Genomic DNA, 21,159 nt, shown 5'->3' with positions numbered 1-21,159 from the left:
CTGGAACACCTGACCCACCTCACCCCATCCCCTTTCCCCATAGTCCAAGGAGACAGTTGGTTTGGAGAAAATCTTTTTTCCCCTTTGTTCAGCCCCTACCTATATGAAGCAGTGTGGATTAAGCCCTTGAGAGTATTTGGGGTTCTCAGTGGCCCATTGGAAAGGTGTCCTCAGAGAGGCCCAGCCCATTTCTGACTCTCCCTTCCTCCTTTTGTTCAGTATGGGATCGTGCTCGATGCCGGGTCTTCCAGAACCACCGTCTACGTATATCAGTGGCCAGCGGAGAAGGAGAATAATACCGGAGTAGTCAGTCAAACCTTCAAGTGTAGTGTGAAAGGTAAGGTCCTGAGTTTGTGCAGGAGGCCGATTGGGAAGCAAGGGAGAGTCCTAAGGGCCTTCAGAGGCCTGAAGGGATCCTGAGAAGCTTCCTGGAGACAGGGAATGAGCACTGGACTGGGCATCAGGAATACAGACAATCCTGTGCTTGTGCTGTTCCTCTCCATGCAGTGACCTTGGTCCAGTCCCTTCCCTTCCCTGGGCTTCAGTTTTCTCATGTCTGAAGTAATAGTGGTGCATAGTGTAAGATTTTACCTTGCCACACCTGCATGAATGAAGACTGGTGGAAAACACAAGTCTCCTGGGTCAGAACCAAGGATGATTTATTGCTCACAGTAATTGCGGTAAGCAGAACATCAGCATTTTCTTGAGCTGGTTCTCTGAGCCTCACTTTGCACAAGATGATGTAAAGAGGACCAGACAGTATCTGCTCACACAATAGGTTGTATTACAGAAGACAAACCCTAAGATTAGGGAACCTGAAACATTTATAATGCTTCCCTTTTGATCTGGGGGAAAACATCCTTGAAAAAATAATTCAGAACAAAGGCAGTCAGGGCCTCTGCTTATAAGACATGCAGAAACATGAGCGAGTCATGGAAAATTATATTCCACTAGGGGAATTGTATTCTAATTGGCTGTGTATGTCAGGGTGGGGTGGTGGTGGTGGTAGAAAAGAGGTGAACAAGGATGGACAATACATAAACAAATGAGCATGGCTCTGCTCCAGTAAAGCTTGATTTATGGACCCCAAAATTCTGAATTTCATAATCCCAACTGTAACACATATTGTTTTAATTTTTCCTTGTTATTTAAAAATGTAAAAAACTGTCTTAGCTCACAAGCTGTACAAAAAAAAAAAGATGATGAACCGAATTTGGCCTGTGAGATGCCAACTCCTGAAATAGAACATTCTCGGCATTTTTAATGACCCTCTAAAACATAGCCTGAATTTTATATATATAAACACATATTTATATATGTTTCCTTGTTCTTCTTTCTAGTTTTGTCTTTATGCATCTAGTTTTTCCTGTTCTTGAAAATCAAATCAAACATGTATTTATATAAATGGAATCAAACATTTATTCTTCTGTAATTTCCTTTGTTCATTAACATTGGGCGTTTAAGATTCATCTACATTGACAGGAGTAGCAGAAGCTCATTCATTTTTACCTGTTGATGGACATTGGTTTTTTCATGGTTATGGAAAGGATGGTTATGAATAAGGTTAAGGATATTTTTATTTATAAAATTACAAATTATAAATGCATTTGCGTATTTTATATTTACATTGTGTATACTTATGGCCATTTCTGGCTTTGTGAAATACCTGTTTGTGCCTTTTTTTCAGTTTTCTACTGAATTGCTTGGCTTTTTCTCATTGACTCATTGGAGTTCTTTATATATATTGTGAATATGAGTACTTTGCTAGTATTGTTATATATTATGTTGTTCTCATATCCCCTTACAGCTTATGGTTTCTCTTTTTAAGTCTCTTCACTGTGTCTTTTGATGATCAGAAGTTCTTACTTTTTATGTAGGAACAATTATCAATCTTCTCCTTTATCATTTGCTTTTTTATATTCAAGAAATCCTTAACTTGAGGTCATAAAGATATTCTTCAAAGTTTCATAATTTTTCCTTCTACAATTAAGTCTTTAGTACACATAACAAACCCCACTTAGTGAGTGTGTGTATGTGTGCATGTTTTTAAAAGCTATCCTCTTTAGAGCATCATGATCTTTGACTTGGCCTGGAGCATCCCAACCAGTGTATCCTGAATGTGTTAACAGGTATACCCTTGGCCCACAGACAACAGGCTAGAGACTCTGGACCAGTTCCCCAGCCCCAAGCAACTTCCTTTTTTTTACCTCAACGAACTGCCAAAATATAATAATTGGGGGGAGGGTGTCATGGCATTGAAAAAGCTGGGGGGAAGAATTAGCCTTTCCCATAGGGAGGCCAACAGACTTCTTTGAATAACAGAGTCAGTTCTGATCATCTGCCCTTCCATGGAGGGCAGCTAGGAGCTCACCTATCCTGGTACATAGATGTCCCAGATTAAGTTAGAAGCTAATATTGAGATAGAGTTTGGGATGCAAGGTAATTATTAGAGATTCACACCTGTGGAAGGAAGGGAACAGAAGGAAGACTGGTCAGAAGGAAAAGTCAAACAGCCACATGGGCCCGACAAAGCTTCAGCCAATCAGAGTTAACCTGCACGGCCTGAATTGGCTGGGCTGCAATACTCCCGTTGAGCAAGGCAGATCTCTGCAGCTGAGGCAAACCATGAAAGAGATGACAGCTGAGGCATTAAGTCTTTATTTGAAGGGGCATCTGCTTGGCATCTCTCTCTGGGTTCCATACAACAGGGGACTTAGGTGTTTTCTGAGTACTGATTGCATTGTTATCCATGAGACACAGGTGGCCACAACTTTGCTTGGAGCTCAGCCAGAGATCCATATCTGTTCTCCTAACTTCTGAGCCATTTCCTTACCTCCAAGCATGAAAGAGGGCAGCAGGATGCTTATTTAGAACGGGGAGAACCGCCACTTCAAGAAAAGAGAGGATAGTGTAGGATAATGATTAAGACTTCACCTCATCCCTCCTATGTGAGCTCTGGGAAGTTTCTAATATCTCTGTGTCTTGACCTCTTCATCTATAAAATAAGCATAATAGTAGTAACTCCCATCCCAGAGGAATCATTTGAAGATTCAGTGATAATATATGTAAAGAAGGTAGCAAATGCATGGCATACAGTTAGCACTCAATTAAGTGTTAGCTATTATTTTTCATGGGGCAGCACACTTGAGAGCTCCTGGTGGATATTCTTGCTAAGAAGTTAGTCTGTCCCAGATCTATCTTTAGACCCAGAGAAAAATTCAGCCAAGTCAGTCCTGCTGATCTTCTGACCATAGGGGGAGATGTGACCTTCATGGAGGGACACAGGCAGTCTCTCAGGGAAGAGGGCCCTTGGCCACCCTGGATGTGATTTAGAGGAGGGGCAGGATCATGAAGCCCACACCACATCCATAAATGGATCTTCCCTTTGATCACAGTGGCCTCAGGGATCCATATATATACTCCAAATGACCAGAAGACCACAAACTAAAGCTCAAAATACAGAGTTAAAGTTTGGCAAGTGCCATCCCCTTGAAGACCTGTGGCTTCTCCAGGGATAATTTGGGTTTCTGGTTTCCCAGTCGCAAATTTCCCAGGACTCCCCTGCCTCAGCCGTTCTGAGAGGGTGATGAATGCTTGCTTGCCCAGCAGTGTTTCCCAGATACTCAGGCTCTTGGAAACTTCTTTCTTGGTGTGGGGAGAAGAGGGGCGGTGGAGGGGCCCTGGTAAGTATCATCAGTCCTCAGTTGCTGCTGTTTTCCTGAGCTTACTGGGTGCTGCCTTAGCTGCTGGTGCCCATGCTGACATCTGAAGCTCCGGCTGCCATTCCCCAGAGGGCACAGGGCCTCTACATGCCTCTCATCTCTTTCATGGTGTGTGGTGCTCATGCTTGCTTGCTGCCTCCTCCCACAAAGGACATTCATGTGTTCCCTTTAAACCAGTGGTTAAAGTTCTTTAAACTCCACTGAAGTTTAAGTGTAACCATCCCCTCCATTGAAATAACTTAAAGAATTACTGTGGGGACATGGGCACTATGGTGTTGAAAGCATCCATTGCTTGGGTACATATCTTCTACTTCTGTCCCACCTTGAGTACATTTTGTGTAATCTGTCCAATCATCTTTCTCAGATTGGAATAGCAATTTCAATCCTCCTTTCTTGGGGTTGTGACTCCCAGGATCCCTTGAGCCTGTGAGCCCAACCTTGTTTTTTCTTTAGGAGGCTTACTGGACCTTATGCAAATAGGTCTCAGGTGACACACTCAGATACTCTGAGTTTTGACATTCCAGCAACCCTCCTAAGTCTCTTTCCAGAGACCAGCTCTGGCAGATCAGATTGGATTACCTGATCCCTTTAGTATAGAGTTACACACTGGTTTGAAAATCTCATTGACTGATTCATTTATTCATTTATTTAATAAATATGTGTTGGGTATCAACTGTTGGCCAGTAACTGTTCTTGACACCAAGGATTCTAAAATGAAATATACAGAAGTCTCTGCTGTTGTGGAACTTATATTTGAATCAAGGAGATAGATCATAAATAAAAAGGTCTATAACATGTCAGGGAGAAGTGCTGTGAAGAAATCAAGTAGGGAAGGTGGACAGAGAATAATCGTGCTATCTTATTTTATTTTTTAAAGATATTTATTTATTTATTTATGTGTTTATTTATTTATTTATTTGGCAGAGAAAGAGCATAAGCAGGGGAAACTGCAGGCAGAGGGAGAGGGACAAGCTGGCTCCCCACTGAGCAGGGACCCCAACACAGAACTCCATCCCAGGGGATCCCTGGGTGGCGCAGCGGTTTGGCGCCTGCCTTTGGCCCAGGGCGCGATCCTGGAGACCCGGGATCGAATCCCACGTCGGGCTCCCGGTGCATGGAGCCTGCTTCTCGCTCTGCTTCTCTCTCTCTCTCTCTCTCTCTGTGACTATCATGAATAAACAAATAAAATCTAAAAAAAAAAAAAAAAAAAAAAAAAAAGAACTCCATCCCAGGACCCTGGGATCATGACCTGAGCCAAAGGCATATGCTTAACTGACTGAGCTGTGCAGGCATCCCTGATCATATTTATTTAGACAGGATGGTCAGGGAAGAACAAAGGAGGGGGTAGTTAAATACAGGCAAAAGTGAAAGGAGAATGTGAGCATTTTTGCGAGAAGGACGTGCCTGGCAAGCAGAAAAGCCAGGGGTGGAAGCTGCTCAGCATCTTCTAGGAAAGGCAAAGGGACGGGTGTGGCAGAGCAGAATGAATAAGAGGAAGCAAGGTAAGTACTGAGGCCAGAGCTATGGTCGAAGGCAGCTCATAGAGGACCTTGAGAGCAGTGAGAGGTTTGACTTGTACTCAGATGCATTTCCGTCAGAGCATACTGTGAAGCCATTAGAGGATCCTAGTCAAGGAACTAAAATGGGTATGACTTATACTTTTAACAGAGCACTCTGGTTGTGGAACATGTAGTCAGAGGCTGAGATCAGAAGCAGGGAAACCAGGATGCCTGGGTGGCTCAGTGAGTGGTTGAGGGTCTGCCTTTGGCTCAGGGCATGATCCCAAGTCTGGGGATCGAGTTCCACATTGGGCTCCCTGTGAGGAGCCCACTTTTCCCTCTGCCTATGTCTCTCATAAATAAATAAATAAATAAAATATTTAAAAAAAGAATCAAGGAAACCAGGACTATCAGAGCAGTGCATGTTATGATGCATAAAGTTATGACACTGTAGTGGTCTGGCTGAGACTGTGCTTGTCAGTGTGAGGTAATTTGGGGGCAGTGTTCCCCAGGGAACATTTAACAATGCCTAAGGACATTTTTTATTGTCATTACTGGGGTTGGCGGCATCTAGTGATAGAGGCCAGGGATGCTGCTAAACAATGTACAAGACAGCCCCACAACAAAGAATTTTATCCAGCCCCAAGTGTCAGTAGTGCCGAGATTAAGAAACTGTGATCTAGCATGGTTCTGAGGAAGGGTGGAAGAAGTGCTCAGATTTGAGAAGTATTTTGAAAGTAGAGCCAACAAAATTTTATGATAGATTCAATGTGAAGTGTTTAAGTTCGTGATGCCTGAGCACTAGTTGTGACCTGAGCAATTGCATGCATGATGGTACCACTTCCTGAGAGGGGAACAGTGGGAGTGGGTCAGTTGGAAACATAGCAGGGATTAAAGAATTTGGTTTTAGGCAGATTAAACTAGAGATGCCTACAAACTATAAACTCTCAGAATAGCAAATTTTTTCTGTAAAGAGTTAGATGATAAATATTTGTTACTTGTTGGCCATTCAACTCTGCCACTTTAGCACAAAAGCAGCCACAGTCAATGTGCCGACAGATTAGCATACATATATATGTATTTCAAGAAAATTTTTATTTATGGATGCTATACATAGAGTCCATAATGCCTAATGGGATATACCTTAAGGACAAAAAGAACTTAAAAAATATATCTTAAACTGTTTTCAATAACCATACAGTTGGTGGCAGTACTAGTATTGTCATACTAAGAGCCTTGTGGGTGGATTGTGAAATAAAGCAAGTGAGTTCTTCAGTTGGAGTTGCTGGGAAACAGGATTCTTAGCATAGGAAAAAGAAAGTAAAGATCAACTGAAGTGAAAACCTATAGCTTTGAAGTAGAAGTACCAAAAGAACTCATGATGCATTTTTCTCTCAAAACAAAGTTTCTCCTAGGTCTGTCTTCTGAAAAGGCTTCCAAATTTTAGACGCTAAATACCATACTCAAAAAAAGAAGCCAGGACTCCTTGGAGAAATGGCTGATTCCAGAGTCAGGGCAAGAAGTGTGTAAGATCACACATCTAATATCAGAGAGCAAAGGAGCTCTCAAAGGTTTCTGGGATCATATCTAAAGGACTCAGGAGTCATGTTGAAGAGAACTCTACTGCCCAACAATGGGACCATCAATAAGAATAATAATTGCAATGAGTGGGGCACTTGACGGGATGAGCACTGGGTGTTATTCTCTATGTTGGTAAATTGAACACCAATAAAAATAAATTTATTATTTTTAAGTTTATTATTTTATTATTTTAAAAAAATAATAAAAAAATAAAGGGTTAAAAAATGAAAAAATAATAATAATAATTGCAATGAATCGAAACACATCAACTATATATTCAAATTCATATGATCCTAAAGATATGCAGCAAACAAATAAAATCCCTCACTGGATAAATTAGGATATAGGACATGCAATATTTATTTCTTAGCTGGTGAAGGGGAAATACTCAAGCACTTATCCTGCCTTCCCTGTACAAACTGTACTGTAGGGTAACCAAATAGTTAACGAGAGAGAAATTTTCTTCTTATGAAAGCATTTAGGTAATAAGCAAGAAAGATGGAGATAAAACATCACCATTTCATAAACCCTATTGGGCTAATGGGTCTAAACAGTGATCTCTGATGCCTGCTCACAGCACAAAGAGAAGCAACTAGACCCGTGTACCTCGTACTAGAAGTGCACACTAATCCCTATAAATTATTTCTTCTAAAAAAGTCCAAACCTGAATCTGATTGGGCCTCTGTGTTCAGTTACCAATTTATTGGAGAAGCCTGGACTAAACAACATGTTACATGAACCATAGGGATACAGTCAGCAAATTCTAGGCTGTGGAAAACTCTATAGGACAAATGAAATTGCAAGGACAGGGCACGCCTGGGTGGCTCAGCGGTTGAGCGTCTGCCTTCAGCTCAGGCCCACATTGGGCTCCCTTGCATGGAGCCTGCTTCTCCCTCTCCCTGCGTCTCTGCCTCTCTCTGTGTGTCTCTCATGAATAAATAAATAAAATCTTAAAAAAAAAGAAAAAAGAAATTGCAAGGACAATTTTTTTTTTAATTCAAGGGAAAATTTGAAAGGGAGGATGGAACTTACAGATAAAAGAGACTTAAGAGACATACCAGCCAACTGCAATGGGTGGAATTTATTTGGACTCTAATTCATACAAACTAGGTAGAAAGAGGGGACGGGGGAGTGAGAGGAGAGAAAAAATATGAATATGGAGGAATGTGCACCTTCACTGGAATTTGATTCTATTAGGGATTATTTTTAATTTTTATAGGCATAATAATAGAACAGTGGTTATGCTTCCTTAAAAGAATTCTGGCCTAACTCACTTTCCGTTCTTTTTGTGATGGTTCATTTCAGCTGCATGGAGATTTCTTTTTTATATATATATTTTATTTAATTATTCATGAGACATACACAGAGAGAGGCAGATACACAGGCAGAAGGAGAAGCAGGTTCCATGCAGGGAGCCCAAAGTGGGACTCGATCCCAGAACTCCGGGATCACACCCTAAGCTGAAGGCAAATGCTCAACTGCTGAGCCACCCAGGCATCCCTTCATAGAGATTTCTGACCAAACTGAGGAAGTCTGTCATGGGTTTGTTTGGGTCATATGTCTCTCTACGTATGTTACTTCTTGAAATTTACAAATGTGGACTTTTGGTGCTTTATTACATTTAATGTTTAAGATGATATCTTGTTAAATTATATATAGTTACACTAAAATGTTTCGTGAAGATAAGTCATGACAAGATTCCTTTTTCCCCCTCTGTCTGAACACATGGGACACAGATTTGAATTTTTGTTCCATTTTTCCTGTTCTACCTTTCACTGTGTCTCTAAACCTATTTGGTGGAAGTTCTGTCAAAAAATGAACTTAATGGAGTGCCTGGTTGGCTCCATTGGTAGAGTGTGACTCTTGATCTTGGGGTTGTAGGTTCAAGCCCCACATTGAGGATAGAGATTCCTTAAAAATAAAATCTTTATAAAAAAAATAAAAAAATAAAATAAAATCTTTAAAAACAAAACAAAAAATAAGTGAACTTCCCAAAGGCAAGTAGTGTGAAAGGATACTAGAGAAGCAAAAGGCCAATAAGATTGATTATCTCTGGGGGGGGGAAAAAAACAACTTTCTGTCTTTTAGTGAAACATCTAGAGAATGAAATGATGTTTCTGCAGTTTGATCTGTGAGGAGAGAGAGCAGATGAAACAAGAGTTGATCATTGTGGAAGCTGGAAGATGGGTACAATGGGGTTCATTATACTATTCTCCCTACTTTTATTTATATTTGAAATTTCCATAATGAGACCTTTTTCTTAAGCAGATCCTGGTTCATTTTTCACTTTTGTAATTCCTTCTTTCCACATTTTGGGAGTTGACTCCTCAGTGTGACCACATGTGACTTAGCATATCCACTTGTTTTCAACCCCCTACTTAAACCCATTAATTTCCAAAGCTGATTTGTTTTTTTTTTTATTTAGAAGTTGTACTGCTCTTATTGGTTCCTGGAAATGCTAAGAAGTACTGACTGCTTGCTCTTCAGGCTCTGGGATCTCCAGCTATGGGAAAAATCCCCAAGATGTCCCCAAAGCCTTTGAGGATTGCATGCAAAAAGTCCAGGGACAGATTCCAGGCCACCTCCATAGATCCACCCGCATTTACCTAGGGGCCACAGCTGGGATGCGCTTGCTGAGGTAAGGGCTGGACTGGCCCATGGAGCCCCACCTGAGCAAAATAGCCAGGAATGTGTTGAACCCTGCCAAGAATGTAACTCTATTTCTGGGAACAAATCTGAAAGAAAGAAACCTATATTCTGCCATAAATTTATGCTTCAAAAGCAGGGAAACTTTCAGTCTTTATTTTAATACACAGAAAGAAATAGTTCTAAATGGATTCCCTCCCGCTTGGTGATTTTCTTGAGAACTCTGGAAGAAAGGAAGGGAAGATGAAATCTCATGGGGTGCACCTCTTGTTTTTTAGAAAAGTGAAAACTGTGTTTGATGCCTGGGCCTTTGATACCTGTGCACACCTAGCTCCACTGAATGCGGCTCATAGTTATGTTGCTTCTACCCATGCACACAATGTCACTGGAATCTGCTTTAAATAGTAGAATTTCTGCTATTCCCAAAGTCTTTTGAACTATTAGGAAACAAACAGCTCATTTCATTCAATTAAGCAGATCCTATTAAATTTGCAACCGTGACTTTTACCCCAGTTGCACTGGTTTTAAGTGACCTTTCTCTTTTTTTTTTTTTCCCCACTATTTAATTTCCTTGACCTTGAAATAAAAGAAAAATAGTTTTTTTTTTTAAATCAAACTTTAATCTATACCCAGGGTAGAGGCTGCTCCAAACTTTGAAAATAAGGCATTAGCCCCCAAAGATGACATTCGTCCTGCTTCAAAGCCACTTTGTCTCTGATGCCAGTAACATAAAATTGTATGTGTGGGCATGAGGAAGATACATAGGAACAAACAAACAGAGCCACTTTAACATGATCATTAAAATACATCAGGGAGCACCCTCAGTTGGATTGGGCCTTTTTCTTGTGGTTTTCCTCTCCTTGTTTCTACTCCTATGTCCTGGTTGGCCAAGTAGAATGTGGGAGAAAGTTGGATTTCTTTGCTTTCTCTTGAAATCTACAGTGTGTTTCAAAACTGTTGTGTTTACCTGAAATAGAAATGATATAGAAATTCCTTCCTTCTGTGTTTTCTTTCTTATAGAAACAAAGCACTCAACTTTTTTTTTTTTTAACTCCTTTTTCTCCCAGTCTTCCCAGTGAGGAATAATTAAAAGACTCTGTGATTTATAACCCATGGCAAAAACCATAAAATAGCCCACAACAAAAACCATAGAATAGCCCATGACAAAAACCATGTAACAGAAAGTTCACCACTTAGGAACACAGTGAATGTCCCATTTGAATAAACTAAATATTAACTCCTCCTTGTAAAATCTTCTGATGGTGATCCTTTCTTTCTGAGGAACTAGCTGACATTTTAATTGCTAGAAAAATCAAATATTTTTTATTTTTTATTTTTTATTTTTTTTTTATTTTTTATTTTTTATTTTTTTCAAATATTTTTTAAAAAGCAATTAATGAGAACCCTCTGGGATGGAAACTGATAAAACTAGGAAAACTTTTGAATTATTTTCCAAGCAGTGATAATTTGCTGCTGAATTAGAATGAACTTCAGCTTGTAGCATGTCTATTTTTTCTTGAGCCAAGAGTGAGTCAATGCCCCTGGCTTTCTTAATCCACTGATGAAAGGTAAAATAATCTTTTGCCAAGTGAATCTTCTTCTATAAGGTAAAATGGCAGCAAATGAATATTATAGTACTATGTCATGGGTAATATAGAAATGCCAGTCTTCCATGGCTCAATACACTGATGGATTTCATTCCAATGATGACCGTGATGGCCATCATATCCCCTCATGATGAAGAGCAAAACAGGGACTGCTGAAAACTCAAGCCTCTTCTTTTCCTCCCTCCTCCTAAGATCCCACTTCCTTCTGGCCTGATGAGGGTTCCTTTATATATGGTCCCCCCAACAGATTACTTATGCCACCCCTATGGCTTCACAGTTCCCTTTCCTGTGCTGATCTGAGAGCAATGGTGATTAAGCAGGAGCCTCTTTTGTTTAGCTGGTTGCTACAGAATGGGATGGGAACAGGTAAGGGAGGAAAGGACAAGAGGTATTTTTACTTGAAGTTATTTTTCTGATTGGCAGTTTGACAGGTAACAAGTGAATCTGCCTTCACGGTTGCCTAGGAGGCTTCAACTTGCAAAAGGGTTGCCATTTTTGCACACATCTGGAAAACCTTCCCTGCCAGCAGAGGGGTGGGGAGGTTTACCTTTCACCTGAGATTATTTTAAGAATCTCTTGTCCAGGCACTTAGCCTTTTGTGTTCTGTGCCTTGCATAGGTTACAAAATGAATCAGCAGCTAATGAAGTCCTTACAAGCATCCAAAACTACTTCAAGTCCCAGCCCTTTGATTTTAGGGGTGCTCAAATCATTTCTGGGCAAGAGGAAGGGATATATGGATGGATTACAGCCAACTATTTAATGGGAAATTTCCTGGAGGTGTGTGAAAATAAATGCATGGTTTTTAATCTTGCTATTTATCCTGTCCCCTGTGGGTGGCCACTTAAAGCAGAGGTGCATGCTGAAGGGGGCATCTGTCCTGTGTCATCCCTATCATACAATGCATTAAGGAAATACCTATGAGACAATAGCTAAGACAAAACACATAGAGCTGGGGCAAAAACATTGCATCTAAACAGGACCAAATGCATAGAGCAGATGGAATAACATCACTTACTAGCTGATAAGAAATTGGAGGTTGGGGTGGGGGTGGAATCTAAATCTAAAGCTTCTGAGTCTTTTGAAGGGTAGTTGGAGAAGGATCCTTCCCAAAGCTCCACAACTCTCTGAAATTTCTGGAACCCTCAAGGCTTCCCAACCCATCCTGTGTCCCCAGGTCCCTTATATTGCAGTCCCCACATGCCCTGCCCCTTGTTCAAAGAAAAGTTAACTCCAAGAGATAATCCCCATGTTATAGAGGGCATAAACCATATCCTGCCCAAGACTTATTTTGTTCCCCCTCAAATATATTCTTTAATTTTAATTAATTGCCAGCAGTTAATATTTTAGAAATTTCACATAAAAATCGACATTTCTAGTTTGTCCTGAACCCTGGCCCCCCTAAAAGTTGGAAGCACTGGTCACAATGGACTCACATTTTGCATGGCAATTGTCTACACCTAATCTGCTTCACCCATTTGTGTTGCCTGCCCAGCCTCTGAAAGCATTTGAGGTCACCACCCTTGAAATAAAGGAGAGATTTGACCCCCAAATGTTCCCCATGTCGTACTTTTTAGCAATAAGATATGGATCTTGGGTGGAAAGCCCTGGGCAAACAGAGATGGTGCCTCTCGACTTTTCTCTTGCTTCCTTTTCCCACTGTGCAGAAGAACCTGTGGCATATGTGGGTGCATCCAAATGGAGTGGAGACCATAGGTGCCCTGGATTTAGGTGGTGCCTCCACTCAAATATCTTTTGCGGCTGGAGAGAAGGTAGGGCTGAACACCAGCAGCATCATGAAAGTGTCCCTGTACGGCTATGTGTACACACTCTACACACATAGCTTCCAGTGCTACGGCAGGAACGAGGCTGAGAAGAGGTTTCTGGCAATGCTCCTTCAGGTACCTGAGCTGGGGCGGGGAGGTGGGGGTACAGCAGGTGTTCCCTTGGGGGTCTTAAGGGGAGGGTGCCTTGCCTTCTGGTGTCTGTCCTTTCCACTTCAATTAGAATGTGGATAGATAGGGGCCTGGGTGGCTCAGTTGGTTAAGTGTCTGCCTTCAGCTCAGGTCATGATCCTAGGGTTTTGGGATAGAGCTCATGCCTCCCTGTTCGGTGGGGAGTCTGTTTCTCCCTCTGCCCCTCCCCATGCTCATGCTCACTCGCTCGCTCTCATATAAATGCATAAAAATCTTTAAAAAATAGAATGTGGATAGAAACAAGAACATTATCCAGTTCACTCATGGGGGTCCTAGATCTCTCTCTCTCTCTCTCTCTCTCTTTGTATTGACCAATTCCAGTGAATCTGAATCAGAAATCTAGGGAAATTCCAGGGCACCAGATGTTTTATAAATGATTCAAGACCTGGGATCCCTTTATGGACACAAACTGTTTAAAACCAATAGCTAAATAAGCCTGAGCATTTTTCAACTCCCTTGAGTACAGACAAAATAATAAAAGTGATTCCAAGAGAAATATTTGCTGACGGGAGAGGACTGAGCCTTCCCCAGGCTCAGCCTCTTTTTAGATGGGCCTATATTAGGCAGGCTTGATGGCCTTTATATGGTGGGATTGTGGAGTAACAGAATTCCATCACATTGGTCAATCACATGGTAACTATTCCATGGCACAGATGGCTACTGCAGACATCAGCTAGAAGGCTGTCAACAAGGTAAACTCAACATTAGTGTGGTGTGTGTTGGAGGCTGGGCACTGCCTGGGAAGAACAGAGTGGGAGACACTGCACATGGTCCTTGGGGCTTCAGAGACCCAGTGCCCACCCCAGACACACCACCCCTAATTGGCCAAACCAAGCTCCACAGGGAACCCTGTCAATCCTCCCTAGCAAGGTTTCTATAACCACCACTCCACCCCACTTGCTCACTATCATACTTCAGCCAATACGTTACTTTCTAGGACAGAAGTTCTGGAAACACCTCTTTTCTCCATCTCTTTTTATTTCTAGCAATGCTTAATGCCCCTCCCTCCAGCTCTGGTCCTGGCAAGGGTGGAGAGCAGGGGCTCCTCTAAACTTATATCAGGAGAAAGGCAGGTGAAATCCTCTTCCCAGGGTGAATTAAGGTCAAAGAAGCTAACCTCTTATATTTGGCTGGCCCTGAAGAATATTTATTTGTGAGTTTTTATTTTTATAATGTTTATTAAAGAATGATTATGCATCCAAGAATATACAGTAGAGCAGCAAATACTCCACCTGTCTGAGGTCTCATTTGTGTTTGAGAAACGTAGGACTCAAGGTTTGAGCTCAGGCCTGGGGCATGTGGGAGACCCCAGCCTCTACTATAGACAGTCAGCCCGCAGGGATGAGGACAGCTCTCCAGTTTGCCTGGTAACCTCTGGATGCCCTCAAAGCCTTCTGACTCAGGTGAGGGGAAGGATCCAGGTGTGCTGAGGATCACCCACAAATGCATGTCCAGACCTGCCTAACCAATACTTTCATGTGCCAAATACATACTGCCAAGCCCCAACTTAGGAGGTTCATAAAGATTGCATCATGAACACTGGCTGAGTAAATTCCACTAGTCTGGATCTGGTTTCCTTATCTGTCACAGTGTGATGAGAATGGTACCTAGAAATACGCTTTGCAAACTGTTTTTGTATGAACAAGCCTTTAGTTGCCCTGAGCTGGAGTCTCTGACAGCCTGTAGGAGGCCAGAGACATGCATTCACTGTCTTTCTTTCCCTCTTTAAGAAAGTTTTTTCTTTTTTTCATTTTTAAAAAAGATTTTATCCATTCTCTTGACAGAGAGATAGAGCCAGAGAGCACAAGTGAGGAGGTAGGGGAGGTGGGGGACAGCAGAGGGAGAGGGAGAGGCAGGCTCCCCACTGAGCGGGAGCCTGACCTGACTGACTCATTTCCAGGACCCTGAGGTCATGACCTGAGATGCTTAACTGACTAAGCCACCCAAGCTCCCTAAAAGTTTTTTCTTTTGTTTTTAAAGACAAACATGTTGAATGAAAACAGACATGTTTGCATTTAGAAAAGGAAAAATATAAATAACAAAACAAAAAAACCTAGAATTAACTACCATAAACATACTGCATTTTCTTCGTTTTTTTTTTTCTTCCAGTTTTTTTCATGCAGGAATAAGTATATTTACAAATTTGGCTTCATATAGTATATATAATTTTGTATCCAGTTTTTTCTTTTTTTTTCTTTTTTTTTAAATTTATTTATGATAGTCACAGAGAGAGAGAGAGAGAGAGAGAGAGAGAGAGAGAGGCAGAGACACAGGCAGAGGGAGAAGCAGGCTCCATGCACCGGGAGCCCGACGTGGGATTCGATCCCGGGTCTCCAGGATCGCGCCCTGGGCCAAAGGCAGGCGCCAAACCGCTGCGCCACCCAGGGATCCCTGTATCCAGTTTTTTCTTTTACGTAACAGTAAATCATGAGCAGTTTCCTCTGTTGTTCAGTATCCTTTGAAGTTATTATTTAAATGGACACATAATATTCCAGATATCATTATTTAAAAAGAAAAACTGAATTGGGCATTTTATTATAAAAGAAAGTACATTTTTATTGTAAAAATGTCAAACTGCCTAAAACATTAAAGTAAAAATGAAAGAATCTCTTTCCAACCCTATTCACCAAATGTCTTCCCTGTTCACAGCTTGATACGTTGTTGTTCTAGACTTTCCAGATCAATCTCTAACTTACTTTCTTTACCTTTTAGTATTTCACAATTTGTCAACTATTCCTATCTTGATGGACATCAGGCTATGTCCTGTTTTGCTGCAGCAATCTTAATGCAGTGAAGCTTCTTGTGCATATGACCTTATGAACTAGTGATTTTGCTTCTACAGGATAGACTTGAAGAATATGTATATTTTTTATATAAGTGAATAAATAGGCAATCTTCCAAAAAGTTAAAAACCATCCAGATTCCCACCAACAATGTTGTGATGACAATCTGATAATTTCAGGGATTCTGAGACATTCTATTAATAAGTCCGTGGATAAGGAGGATCTGTTTCTGAATTTCCTATTCAATTCATCCATGTTCCCATTTTTGAGCCAACTATTCTAGTTGCAGTTTTTTTTTCTACTCTCAGACATTTATTCTGAACTTCAAAACATTTTAAGTAGTGACAAAATGGAATTTTTTCATTGAGATTATGATTATGGTTGCAGTGAGTGAAAATTAATTTGGTAAAAAAAAATTTGCTTATTGATAATGTTATAAATTCCTATATAGGATTTAAAAATATCCTTCCAATTATTTAGTTCATGGTTTGTATCCTTCAAAAAACATAGTTTTCATTTTTGGTCTTGTACCTTCCTTTTAAATTTGCTTCTTTGTATGTGTTTTTAATAGTTTCTGTCACTATTTTTTTTTAATTTTTATTTATTTATGATAGTCACAGAGAGAGAGAGAGAGAGAGAGGCAGAGACATAGGCAGAGGGAGAAGCAGGCTCCATGCACCGGGAGCCTGATGTGGGATTCGATCCTGGGTCTCCAGGATCACGCCCTGGGCCAAAGGCAGGCGCCAAACCACTGCGCCACCCAGGGATCCCAGTTTCTGTCACTATTAGGGAGAGTCCCTATCGCTATTTTTCCACTTTTGGGGAGATTTCTCTAAGATCAAGATATACTGTAGTTTTCTAGTGGACTTAGTTGCTCTCAAGCCTAATGGTTGACCCGTTTGTGCCAGTGCTGTGCAAACACTATTCAGAGTAAATTTGTTGAAAGTTGAGGGCCTGAGCAACTTGGACCATTGGCAAATTATATTTTAAGAATGCCATCACAAATCATTTAAACTCCAAAAAGATCATAGAAATAATCTTTCCTGAGCTGCTTCTATGTTCCAAGCCAAAGATAATTGATATTCTCTTGCTTCTTCTCCAGACCAAGCCAGAAATAATTTATTGTGTTTTAATGATTTAAAAAGTATGTCAGATTTGGAGGGGGAAATTAAATAACCATCTGATTGATTTCTCCACCCCCCTTTTAAACCAATATTTCAGCCATAGAGTGGCCCTGGTGTGACATGTTACAAATTAGAAATATTAATTTTTGAAATCATTTTTTTCATACTATTGAATCAGAAAGGAGCCTGTTTGCTACCTCCACAGACTTAGTCATTACAAGACCTTCCTGGAGGACACAGATTTGAGCTACACTGGATGAGTGTTGGACTTCTGTAGGCCTATGTGTGGAGTCCTGTCACTGGTCTTTGTTAAATGGTTGTATTAAATTGTTGTGTACCTCAATTTCCTGCATCACTAAACTGAAGAGTTAGAAAAAAATATTGTGAGTCAAGACTTTACTACAGGAGATGCTTGGTGACTTTGAAATTGGACAGAGTTCTAATCCAATATCTTAGAAAAGAGAGTCCATAAATAGGACCAAGAATATTTAGAATTTAGCATAAGAAGAATATTTTTTCACCAGTAGATAAAATATTGGATAGTCATTTGAAAAAAGTAAAGTCAGGTTCCCTACTACAATCTTTACACCAAATAAATTACAAATGGATCAAAGATTTATATGTAACAAGGATATTTGTTGGACCATTGTTTATAAAAGCAGAATGATTGGAAACCATCTAAATATTCACATAGAGGAGATTCCTTATCCAAGGAATATTTGTATAGTGGAGTGCTATACAGCTACTAAAAAGAGGAGGCCATTCTGTATGTACAATGGAAAAGATGTGAAAGATATATTTTTAAGTAATAAAAGGGCAAAACAGTGTGTATAGAGTACTACCATTTATACTTTTTAGAAAAAGAAAGAAGGGGGAAAATAAAGATATTTGCATATGCATATAAGAAGTATCTCTGGTAGGAAATGACAAAAATTGGCAATAAAGGTTACTTCTAGGGAGGGATCTGGTGGCTAGAAGTGGTTGGGATGGAACCTTAATTTTCATAATAAGTAAAAAAAAAAAAAATTTTCATAATATACTTATTTATAACCCTTTGGATTATTTTGTTAACTGGATAGGTGATCTTCTATTCAAAATGATCAATTAATCTAAACATATCTTGTTTTCCCATCAAAATGAATTTCATACAATCTGTTTCATAGGACTGCCTTAAGGGGTGGGTCAGATAATGTGAGCAAGAGCCTAACCTTGTGCCTGGTGCAGGGTAACTATTCACCCACCCCCAGTAGAGTTCTCAAGACAACCTGACAGTTGCCTTCAAGTACACACTGACACAAAATGGCATGTTTTTTCATCCATATCTCTCTTGGCATGGGAGGGTAACAATAGTGAAGATTTGCAAAAGGGAAACACTTGGCCCTCCACAAAAGAGTCGTTTCTGACACCCTCCCTCTCATTCCTCCAGAATTCTCCCATCAAAACCAGTATCATCAACCCCTGTTACCCTCAGAATTATGTCACCACCTTCACTGGGGACTACATATTTGACAGCCTGTGCACAGCAGACCTGAGGCCTGAAAATTATGATCCTGATGACATCATCACTTTTGAAGGAACCGGGAACCCATCACTGTGTAGGGAAAAGGTGGCTTCCTTGTTTGACTTCGAAGCTTGCCATGACCAAGAAGCTTGTTCCTTTGATGGGGTTTACCAGCCAAAAGTTAAAGGGGCATTCGTGGTAAGAGCAAAAATCACTAAAAGATTCCTTTTTTCCCCCATTGAAGATTTAGCTCTCACATTTGTTTCTCTTCTGATCTGTTTCCCACTTTCTTATTCCCTACCCCGAAGCTCCATATTACATGCCATTCTGAGAACTGACTTTCTTCTGTGCTACCCCCTTCCAGGCTTTTGCAGGATTCTACTACACAGTCAGTGCTTTCAATCTTTCAGGGAGCTTTTCCCTGAACGCCTTCAACTCAAGCACCTGGGATCTCTGCTCTGAAAGCTGGAGTCAGGTCAGTATTTACAGAGAAAAGGGCAGCATCAGTATGAAACAGTAAGTGGAGTTGAATATATTCCATTTGTGTACATGTGTACGTTTGTTCTGAATTTGGACCTTATGCCGTTCTACTTTCACCACATCCACAAAATGTAGTAATAAGGAACCTACCTCGTACCCACATTGTGAACTAATGTTCTGACCATGGGCACAATGGTTACAACAGTATGTGATACAGAAGAAGCATGATACTCCCTAGAGGTATTTTCATTATGGTATGGTACAACTGGAATATTTATGGTGATGGTATTATGAAATTCTAGGTGATGAGATTCTTTAAAATTGTTCTGAAACATGCATTTTCAAATATGCCTGCCTCACCTATTTGGAATTGCCTCTTTAGCTCCCACTGCGGCTTCCTAGGTTTGATGAGGTATATGCCCGCTCCTACTGCTTCTCAGCCCACTATATCTACCACCTGCTTGTAAATGGATACAGATTCACCGAGGAGACCTGGCCCCAAATACGTTTTAAAAAAGAAGTAAGTCAAGGCACAGGTTGTTTTCTCCTCTTCCTTTTAAAGGTATTGTGCATATATACATGAAAGAAATGTAGAAATTATGAGGGTATTGGTGATTTCAGTTTGCTGAAGGGAAGCTGATGAGCCTTTGATCCCTTGTGAGCTTTCTAGAAGAGATAGTGGAGAATTCAGAGAAGGTGTCACTGGAGACCCTTCCACATGAGTGAAGGAACAGAGGCCAAGAGCTCACAGACCCTGAGCACCACAAGGGCAGGACCTGTTGTATTATCTTCATATTCCTAGCATTCAGCACAGAGCAAGAACCTAGAAGGGGTTTACTAAATGTTTGTTGAGAGATATAAATATTGTAAGGATCAGACTTCATCCAGAAAAGAAGCTTTAAATAGAGCAGCAATTTTTTTTAAGAGGATGGTAACTAACTGCTCTCCATTTTATGCAGATGTCAGGGTAAATGCTCTCTCTTAGGGTATTAGGGATTTACAGCAAACAAGAGGTAAGAGCTTCTCTCGGAATGTGCCTGAGGTCACTGTATTTACTGTCAAGTGTTCAGGATGGCCTGAAGCTGGAATCATAGCTGTCACCCTCCAGACCTTGCTTTCAGGCAGGACTCACCCAGCACTATGTTCTCATTTAGGTTTGAGGAGAATTTTCTCATTTCAGGAATAGCTGATATAAAGCCTGAAGTCAGTCTACTCAATATTAGCTTTAGCAATAATTAGATTTAACCAATCAATAACCAGCATTATGGCTGTGACTGTCTACTTTTACATAAATAAAATTGAGTCATCTACAAAAAGATAAGGCTGTCTGGAGACATATAAGGACTGTTGGTGGGCATGCACTCTCTAAGCTTTGCTTCTAATGAATCTAATTAGCAGGAAAATACATTATAAGAATGGAACATGACATCCCTTGGATACCAGTTTGGATGGATATAGAATTCCAGCTTTCAAGTCCCTTTCCTTTATTCATAAAGAAGTTTATATACAGCCAAATTAGTATTCAAATGTGAAGGCATAAAGAGAAAATATGCCACACAAAGATATCAAAAATATTTTTGGAGGAAATAATCAAATAATAAGAGATATAAATCCAAGGGTTGTAAAAATATAGGCAGTAAAAATAAATTATGTGGTGGCTTAAAATATATATTTAAAAAAAGAAAACTTACACCGAAGAAAAGTAAAAGAGAAGAGTCCATCCATACATAACAACCCAAAATTCAGTATTGCTAATATCCAATGTGAAGAGAGCAGGTAAGGGGTCATAAGAGTGGCCTAAAATGTCCATCTTATAAAGGGGGACTTCATATATGAATATCATTTTTAGGGCAAGAAAAGAAAAAAATATAGAAGAAGGAAAGTAGAACTGAAAATTTAAAACTAAGATACTAGGAAGTAGTAGTCCAAATATATCAATAATGACAATAATCATAAATTGATTAAACTTACCAGTTAAAACACAAATATTGCAGATTGTATTTTTAAAAATCAAACATATGGTGTTTATAAGAGAAACCCTTAGACGTTAAGCATAAGGACATGGAAAGATTAAAAATTTTTTAAAAATTTAACTATCAGGCAACCCAAAGAAATGGTAATTAAAAAAAATTTAAAAAATTTTCTGTACAGCTATTTAATATCTAACCAAATAGTCTTTAAAATGAAGAGGATTGTTCAAGGTACAGAGGATTATAACATAATGATACAGAATTCATTCTTA

The 21,159-nt window shown here is 40.1% G+C and overlaps 1 protein-coding gene across 3 annotated transcripts in view; it reads left to right on the top strand.

Moving 5' to 3' along the window:
- Positions 1-21,159, top strand: part of ENTPD3 (ectonucleoside triphosphate diphosphohydrolase 3) — a 33,483-nt gene that overhangs the window by 10,597 nt on the left and 1,727 nt on the right. For 2 of the 3 annotated variants that reach the window (XM_077865667.1, XM_077865665.1), the window contains 7 exons: positions 220-337; positions 9,290-9,440; positions 11,674-11,833; positions 12,721-12,954; positions 18,363-18,635; positions 18,802-18,912; positions 19,300-19,437. In XM_077865667.1, coding sequence (XP_077721793.1) covers positions 220-337; positions 9,290-9,440; positions 11,674-11,833; positions 12,721-12,954; positions 18,363-18,635; positions 18,802-18,912; positions 19,300-19,437 — 1,185 coding nt within the window. The remainder of the gene's footprint in view (positions 1-219; positions 338-9,289; positions 9,441-11,673; positions 11,834-12,720; positions 12,955-18,362; positions 18,636-18,801; positions 18,913-19,299; positions 19,438-21,159) is intronic. The other variant, XM_077865666.1, reaches the window with a different exon arrangement.

This window comes from Canis aureus, chromosome 22 (genome assembly GCF_053574225.1).
Source record: "Canis aureus isolate CA01 chromosome 22, VMU_Caureus_v.1.0, whole genome shotgun sequence".
Lineage (NCBI taxonomy): Eukaryota > Metazoa > Chordata > Mammalia > Carnivora > Canidae > Canis > Canis aureus.
This window is presented reverse-complemented; position numbering and strand designations above follow the sequence as displayed.